The sequence below is a fragment of the Theobroma cacao genome, chromosome 4 (assembly GCF_053813885.1).
Source record: "Theobroma cacao isolate CCN51 chromosome 4, ASM5381388v1, whole genome shotgun sequence".
Taxonomy (NCBI): Eukaryota; Viridiplantae; Streptophyta; class Magnoliopsida; order Malvales; family Malvaceae; genus Theobroma; species Theobroma cacao.
Window position 1 is genome coordinate 39868829 of NC_142642.1, and position 8241 is coordinate 39877069.

An 8241-nucleotide genomic window follows, 5' to 3' on the forward strand; every position below is an offset into this window, starting at 1 on the left:
TTAGCAAAAACAATCGTGAAGAAGATCGAATAAATGTGGAAGTGGCAAGCAGAAACGAATAACATCAGAGATTTCCAAGACAGTTGGTTCTTGAGGAGAAAACAGAAGACTACTAAAGATAATAGAAAAATTGATAACAGCTGTTGGGTGTTGACAATATAAGATGAATAGTACACATTAGCCTTTTAAGATTGCATTCAGGAATTCATCTGAGATGTTTCTTGTTATCCATGTTTCATTCTTTAACTTATCTTGCCGCCTCAAATTTTGCATTTCATAACATTATTGAGCTCAATCTTGAGCTATCCATCCAACCTTGGAAAAGGAAATTCAGAAAGAAAACATAGGAGATCTTCAGTAGCGGGCAGTGCAGCAATCAAAGCAGTCTTACAATCGAGATTTTGCCTGCTCCACTGGTGCACTCTGCAATGGAACAGTTCAATCATCAGGAGTGAAGAAATTACAGTGTGCAATATCAGCTACATAATGACCCCAGATATATGACGGACAGCAACCTAATATAGTATGGTTTACTGATAGACCATGCCTATTCTGTGGTGCAAAAGGCAGGTAATTTCAGCCAACTACTTCCATGCCACACAACAAGCACAGGATTTAACTGTTTGAATTGGTTTTTGCGAAATAGCAATCAGTAAAATCTTGCTTAACAAAGACTGTCTGAATAGATTTTTCAGTTAAGGGCAAGTGTTGTAAAAGGAAACAAATACATCATCCCAATCCTTTAAAATACTTAACTATGTTGCAACAAGTGACTGACACTTGCACTGATAACAGTTGACAAATTTCCCTACTCAATGAGAGGAAAAGGAACGCCATAATAAAAATATAGGCATGAATGGCAGGTCATAAACAATCCTCATAATGCACGTAATAACTCATGAATTCACCACTCAAATAATATAGCAAACAATGTACAGTTTCAGGTTTTCTTACCAATGGAGCACCCTTGGCAGCTCGTTCAGCCAAGAAGGCACAAGGCTTGAAAAATTCTCCATACATCTTTGACCAGTCCTCCAGTCTTGAATAGATGTACTTAGATCCAAGAGAATCAGCCCAAAACATAATTCCTCCCCTGAGAAAAGTCAAAAGTAATTTATTATATTAAGAAATCAATGAAATTCCAGATGGATTAATTAAAAAATAGACTAGGTTACAAACCTGTAAGGTGGAAATCCCATGCCCATAACAGCAGCAATGTCAAGGTCTGCAGCTTTCACTGCAATACCTTCTGCAAAAACTCGGCAGGCCTCATTCACCACTGGAAAGAATATCATCTCCACAATGTCCTTCTCTGACAATTTCACAAACTGCATACAAGTGTAGTCCCACAAATATGAGGTAAACAAAGAGTGAGACATATGAAAAGGGAGAGAGAGAGAATTAGATTTTCTGTTCTTTATAATGTTAATATTAACATATTAAGTGGCTTGCACTTCATAATATTTGATGTGACCATAGCACCAAACACAAAAGTTTCTAACACAGAGAAGACAGACCTTAGGGTCAATGGCTACACCCGAGATGCTCCTCGCCTTCTCAATGTACTTCTTTAGTTCAGGATCAGGACTAGCTTTGCGTTTATTATCATACAAATAAAACCCTTTCTGAGTAGTTTCACCTGAAACAAAGTGGAACAGGATGAACAAAATATGCTTGAATATGTAATTTTTTTGTCAGCCAAGGTCCAATAATGAAAATCATACCTGCTCTCTTATCCTCTTGCATAATTGGGATAAGCAATGATTTATAGGTTCTCTCAGGAAAGTTCTCTACAAACTGCATGCCAGTTGCAATTGCGACACCAAAACCAACCAGGTCAGCCAATCTGCATAAATAAGAAAATTACTGAGTCCGGTTCACTGACAGATCAAAGTTCGATGCAGTACTAAAATGTCATAAATTTCACATGAATCCGGTACCTGAATGGACCCATTGGCATTCCAAACTTGGTAATTACTCGGTCAATCTGATAAACATCTGTTCCCCGTTCAATAAGGAAAAGGCCTGCTTGTGTATATGGGAAGAACATCCTATTGACAGCAAAACCTGTGCAATTTCCTACAACAACTGGAGTTTTCCTTATTTTCTTCCCAACATCGAGCAAGTCAACAATTATTTGGGGAGATGTCTGCTTGGTACGAACAATTTCCAATAGTGGCATGATGTGAGCTGGACTGCATGACATAGAAAGGTTGATATATGAACCATCTGAGTGAGGAAACAGCAGAAGGAAGCAGAAAAACAGGGACAACTATACTGGGATAATACCTAAAGAAATGAGCCCCAACAATCCGATCCTGGGATTTGGTCCTCTCGGCAATCAAGTTCAAATCAATTGTGGAAGTATTACTAGCAAGTATGCAATGTGGCGGGCAGTATTTCTCAAGATCAGCAAAAATTTGTTGCTTCAGAGAAACATTCTCAATTACCGCCTGGCACAAGGTTTATAAACAAATTATGAATATTAAATCTCCAGATAACAAATTGTAGGAAAGGCAAAATGAATAACACATATCATTAACTACCTCAATGACCATGTCCACATCTCTAAAGCTTTCATAGTCAAGAACACCCCTAAGCAGCGAGATAGTTTTTTCAAACTTTTCTTGAGTCATTTTCCCTTTCTTAACTCGGCTTTGTAGATTGGCTGAACAGAAAAGAATAGGATCTCACAAACAAGCAACTTCCAAAAATGTAAACTACATCAAAACTGGACATCAAAAAAGAAAATAAATAACCCAGGTCTGGTCTCACCTTTGACTCTACCAATCCCAGCCTCCAAGAATTTCTCATTCACTTCTTTCAGGATTACTGTATAATTGCTAAGAATCAATGCAGTTGCTATTCCAGAGCCCATTAAACCTCCACCTAGTACAGCAACTTTCTTCACTCGTCTTGGCACTAGGCCCCTATCAGTGATCCCAGGAACCTGTCAATTGCTAGGACATAAGCGTTTGTAAAAAGTTAAGCAGACAAAGTAGCAAAGGTTAGTGGTAGCATCCAGGCTACCTTTTACAAAGGGCTGGATCACTTGATGCTTTGAAGAGTGTAATGTAAAATAGCTCAAGAGTCATTATATTAAACATCAAATCATTTCTATCAATTATCAATTGAGAGCCACAAGTTTGAGCTTCAAATTACATGCCAGATAAACTAGATCCAAAAATAAATCAATCAACCAAAGCACTATGAACATCATTGATGAGAGAGATGGTGGATTTTAATCAAAAGTTTGTTCTTTAATCAGACTAACCAAAATGAAAAGCAAAAAAGATTAACTATATTAGCTACCAAATGAAGAGCTGAAATATAAACATATAAAACCATCTATCTAATCAACATACAATTGCAAGATCTATCAAGTGTATATTTGAGATGAAAAACAAACAGTTCCCAATAGTAATTATCCTTCAAACCTTTGATGTTCCACGCTGAGCAAAGAAGACGTGGATCAAGCTTTTGCAGGTGTCAGATTTGAGAAGTCCTTGGAAATCTTCAGCCTCCTGCCAATATCAGACATGCCATTTAAAGTTGTAATTTTAGCTGTAAATACAAAAGCAAGTAAAAAGGTATTGGGGATAGGTAGAGACCTTCCACAGCCCAGCCCTTGGACCAGCAACTATGCCCTCTTCAATAACATCAATACAAACCAAAGGGTGTTTGAGATTTGGAGCCTGCTTGCGAGCCTGTGCTCTAGCAAAATTAAGTATTTCCCTTGCCTCCCCAAGGGGCTCTAACTTATCAGTTTTATAAAGGCTAGCAACCCATGGTTTTCTCCGTTCCAATATAGCTAGTGCCCATCGCCGTGCGGTGTTTACCAGCTCATGAGATGAAACAACAGCATCCACAAGACCCAATCCAAGGGCTTCTTCACCTTTAACAGGCTTTGATGTCTATTTAAGGGAAAGATGGGGAGAGAAGAAAATGCTCTGTTAATGAACAGAGACCTTAATACTGTAACCATATCAAATCATACCAAAGTCAGATTTATGCAAAAAGCTGCTCAAACCACATACCAACATCATTTCAAGGGACTTCGCGAGACCAACAAGACGTGGAAGTCGCTGTGTTCCTGACCCAATTTAGGAGCATGAGACTACCAATAGTAGGGAAGAAAAACCAGCTGCCCAAAGCTCTAAGCAGAACATAAATAATGCCAACATGACATATTTAATCAAATATCATAAAAGAATTTTGTCACACGACTTAGTTCATAAAATAAGAGGATTTCAAGTGAAAGTACAACAACGTATGTGCTGCTCTGTATCTATTATCCAAACCTATACTAAAATACACACACTACTTCTCATCAGTCCAAGCACCAAGGCTTTGAAGCAGATGCCATCTATCGCTTCTTTACCATGACAAATAAAAATATTTTGAGAAACTGCAACGCAATTTTTTTCCTCCTCTCTGATAACAACATCACAATCTTCTAACACGTAGAATATTTGAAATGTGTGCCAGAAGAATGGAAAAAAAATAAAGTCCACCTCTACCTTCAAGACACCAGAACATGAAACAAATGTTGTACTGATCCATAATGAAGAAGTTGCATAGATATTGAATAGGTGGGGAAAAACAATCCATGTCAGGAGAAAAATTGTAAAATTTGCGAAATCTATAACCACATAGCACCTCACATACAAATTAGTTCACTTCAATAACCAATGGCTTCCACATACACAATATAAACAGTATTAACATCCCATTAGTTATACCTCCAAACCCAGGAATTAGTCCAAGTTGAAGCTCAGGCAGGCCTAATTGCGCAGTAGGGGTCGATATACGTGCATGACAAGCCTGAAAGAGAGACACTATAAGATTTAAACTTTCTGAGCAACAGCATAAGAGATTGTCTGAAGAATTTTAACAATACCTACCATTGCAACCTCTAGACCCCCACCTAAGGCAAGGCCATCAATGGCAGCAACTGAGGGTTTTCTTGCAGCTGAAGTACAAAGCATCTAGAGTGAACATGGTTCCATACAACTTTGATATACTTTCCAGTTTAAAAATAATTAAAACCAAGTCATTACCTTCTAAAGTTTCACTGAGAACCTCCACTGATATATAGCCAGGCTTTGGTTGTTCCACTGGAAAATACAACTAACCTTATCAATCTCAATGTGATGCAATATAAGAACATATACTTTAAACAAAAGAACTAGTATGCATACCATTTCCCCCTTGAATTCTACCAAAAGCTGTAATATCAAAACCACCAGAAAATTTTCCTTTTGCACCTGCTCAAGGGAAAAACAATATTAGTATCTCATTAAACAACTCCAGTAACAAAGACAATATCTTTGCTCAACTTTCCTTTACTTTTAAGGTGATCTCCTTGAATTTACCTGTAACAACAATCGCCTTGACATCATCTCTTCGTAAGGCCTCATCAAAACTCTCTTTCAAGCTTTGCAACACTGAGGAAGACACGTAAAGGCAATAGAAGAGATCAATTGAATATCTCACCACTCTTATAAAATTATTAAAAGTTAATTTTAAAATACAAGAAAGAAACGAAAAATATTTTTCATTGACCAAATCATGGCCTGGCAGTGGCCAAAATTTGAAGAATAAACAAAGCAAATGCAGGACAATTCTCTCTCTTTCTTTAAAGAAAAAAAATGCAGGACAACCACTGCATTTATTGATCCAAAATTGGCTTTGAACTCCAATCGTGCTCAACATTTCCTTTTGTAACTTTTAACTAAAATCTAACACTCCCTTTCCATATTTCCGAACTAATAGTAGATAATTCTGGAATTTTTCTACAGCTTTGTGGATGGATATCTAATTCCATCCATAAAAGGAGCCATTTTAAGTAGCGTAGAGTGAATTACTTGTGATCGGACCTAAACAGAATCATGTAAGACAGTATTAGTTAAATACTAATTGTCTAGAACATTACTTATCCATTTAAAAGTATCAAACCTCTAAACTCTGATCTTTGTAAGAAAAATGCATGTCTGACTTTGTTTTGTTAGGACATGTCGAGTTGACTAATACATCTGTTTTCCTCCTAACTGCATAAAACCCCACAAAATAATTTTACTAATGAACCAAAAAATTAAAACCCTTTCCAACAAATTGCATAAAAATTCATCGGCTCACTAACAACAAAGAAACCCCAAGAAACTCCATAATCAAAACTTGGATTACGAAGCAAAACACAAAAAGGGTAATTGCGAAAAACAAAAAAGATCTGCAAAAGGGTACCGTCAAGTGAAAGAGAGTTGACTGGAGGGTTGATCATCGTGATAACAGCAACCCCATCAGCTCCAACTTCCACCGTTGTTCTTCCCTCGTTCTTGCTCCCCATTATCTCCCTTTGTCCTGTGATTGAAAATTTTTGTTCGTTATGTTTCGTTTCTTCGATCGAGTTTGTAATCTAAAAGAGCAAAAGAAAAATTATTGGGTATGGAAGGTAATAATCAAAGCCAGTTCGTTGGGGCGACAATTTATTGAGTTAGAGGAGGTGTCGTGTAAGAATGAGAACAGTGACGTTTTGAAGAAGTTTGTACGGTAACCAAAGTAGGGAAAAGATTAGGAGATTCTAATCCGCTGCTGCGCGCTGTGTCTACTTCACAATGATATGGTTCGGTTTCGGATGAATTCAGATCCTCATTCGCTCTTTTCGGAGAGTGAATACCACACTCCTACTATTTTTTTGCTTAAAAAGTTAAAAATAAAAGTTTATATCATGATAATTTTTATTTTTTATTTATTACCTATACGAGTTTTTAAATTTTGATTTATATCTAATAAAAAATTAATTATAGTCAAACTAATATGAATTAATATTACATCTCGCAACATTGACGTGATTAAATAAGTTAATCACGTCAGTTATTTACGTTATGTATTATGTGAAAAAAATATCAATGAGATGGTTAATTTTTTATTAATATTAAAAATTTGTTCAAATATTGTAAAAAATTAAGAGTTTAATTAAAAAATTATTATAATTTAAGAATCTTTTTGTTATTTGACCTTTTTTTATTGTCTTTATTCTTTGGTAACGATTGAATGAAGGAGAGAGAGAGAGCAAGTATTATTATATTACATCAAATTCTATAACCTAATGGTTTATTTTTGTCCTTCTATACTATCAATCAATCATGTTTCTTTATAATAATAATAATAATAATAATAATAATATTATTATTATTATTATTATTATTATTATTATATGATTCCAACTACCACCTTTTAAAAGGGTTACATAACTAAATAATTGAATTTTTTGGACAAAAAAATAAAACTAAAGCATTATTAAATTAATATATTCATTCTATTTTTAATTGATTTTCTATTGATTGAATTCAAGTCTAAATAATTAAATTAATATGATAAATATATAAAATTTGTTATGAAATCAGTAAATTTCAAGCACTATTTTTGAGATAATAATAATTCACAAGATTTTTTGATGTATTAAACTTGCAAAAGTAAAAAAAAAAAAAATAGCCTACAACTTGATTGAAGATATACTTTGTAATTTTAGACATGTAAACATAGCATGATAATGACACAAGGTTAAGTAGATTTGATTTAAGATTATTATGTTTTGTAATTTAAATAGGTTAAACCTATTTAAAATACATATGACACATTTAATATATTTAATTAATTATATTATCATATCAAATCTTGTAATAAAATATTTAATCTGTTTATAAAACTTATTTTAATAAATTAATCATTTTAATCATATTCAAAAATTTTGTCATGTCATGACTATATTATATCATATTAAATTTAATTTGATTTATTTTAACAAATATATTAATTATGTCATGTAACATATATGATAAATATATATATATATTTAAAACTTTGACGTAGATCGAATTGTCGTGCCTAATGTATATTAGGAAAATGGTGTTGTCCACGCACGTTTAGTGCGAGTAATAATATCCCAAAAGATAAAGTCCCCTTTTCGTCCTTTTTATTTCCGATCATCTCGAAGTTCTAAATATCACAACTATCCTGCTGACGCAACGCAAGGCCACGTGGATAATCTTCACCAAAACGGGTGCGCATCTTTAATCATTTCCTCGCAGCGCGTGCAATCGGCTCCCAATTGGAATTGAAAGAATGATACAGATGATGACGTGTCGAGTTCTAAGTGGCTATTTTTCGGTGAGACTTTGAACTATAACGTAGGCGAAAATTATCCCGAGAAACGGATTAGATGGAAATACTAGAAAAGGA

The 8241-nt window shown here is 34.7% G+C and overlaps 1 protein-coding gene across 1 annotated transcript; it reads right to left on the bottom strand.

Moving 5' to 3' along the window:
• On the bottom strand, positions 1 to 6482 carry MFP2 (multifunctional protein 2). The gene is made up of 18 exons (XM_007035569.3): positions 6244 to 6482; positions 5376 to 5447; positions 5202 to 5267; positions 5061 to 5117; positions 4905 to 4972; positions 4743 to 4824; positions 4038 to 4093; positions 3612 to 3914; positions 3438 to 3524; positions 2776 to 2950; positions 2547 to 2668; positions 2290 to 2453; positions 1941 to 2195; positions 1725 to 1846; positions 1518 to 1639; positions 1180 to 1328; positions 955 to 1093; positions 1 to 423 (listed from the first exon to the last, which is right to left on the bottom strand). The coding sequence occupies exons 1-18, from the start codon at positions 6344 to 6346 to the stop codon at positions 388 to 390; spliced, it is 2178 nt and encodes a 725-aa protein (XP_007035631.3). The 5' UTR covers positions 6347 to 6482; the 3' UTR covers positions 1 to 387.
• Positions 6483 to 8241: the final 1759 nt, after the last annotated feature.

Excerpts from the sequence above, each read along its gene's own strand:
- MFP2 (XM_007035569.3), bottom strand. The coding sequence starts at position 6,346 with ATGGGGAGCAAGAACGAGGGAAGAACAACGGTGGAAGTTGGAGCTGAT. Across the intron at positions 2,669-2,775 it reads TGGGATTGGTAGAGTCAAAG|CCAATCTACAAAGCCGAGTT; the intron begins GTGAGACCAGAC and ends TTTTCTGTTCAG. Across the intron at positions 2,454-2,546 it reads ATGTGGACATGGTCATTGAG|GCGGTAATTGAGAATGTTTC; the intron begins GTAGTTAATGAT and ends ACCTTGTGCCAG.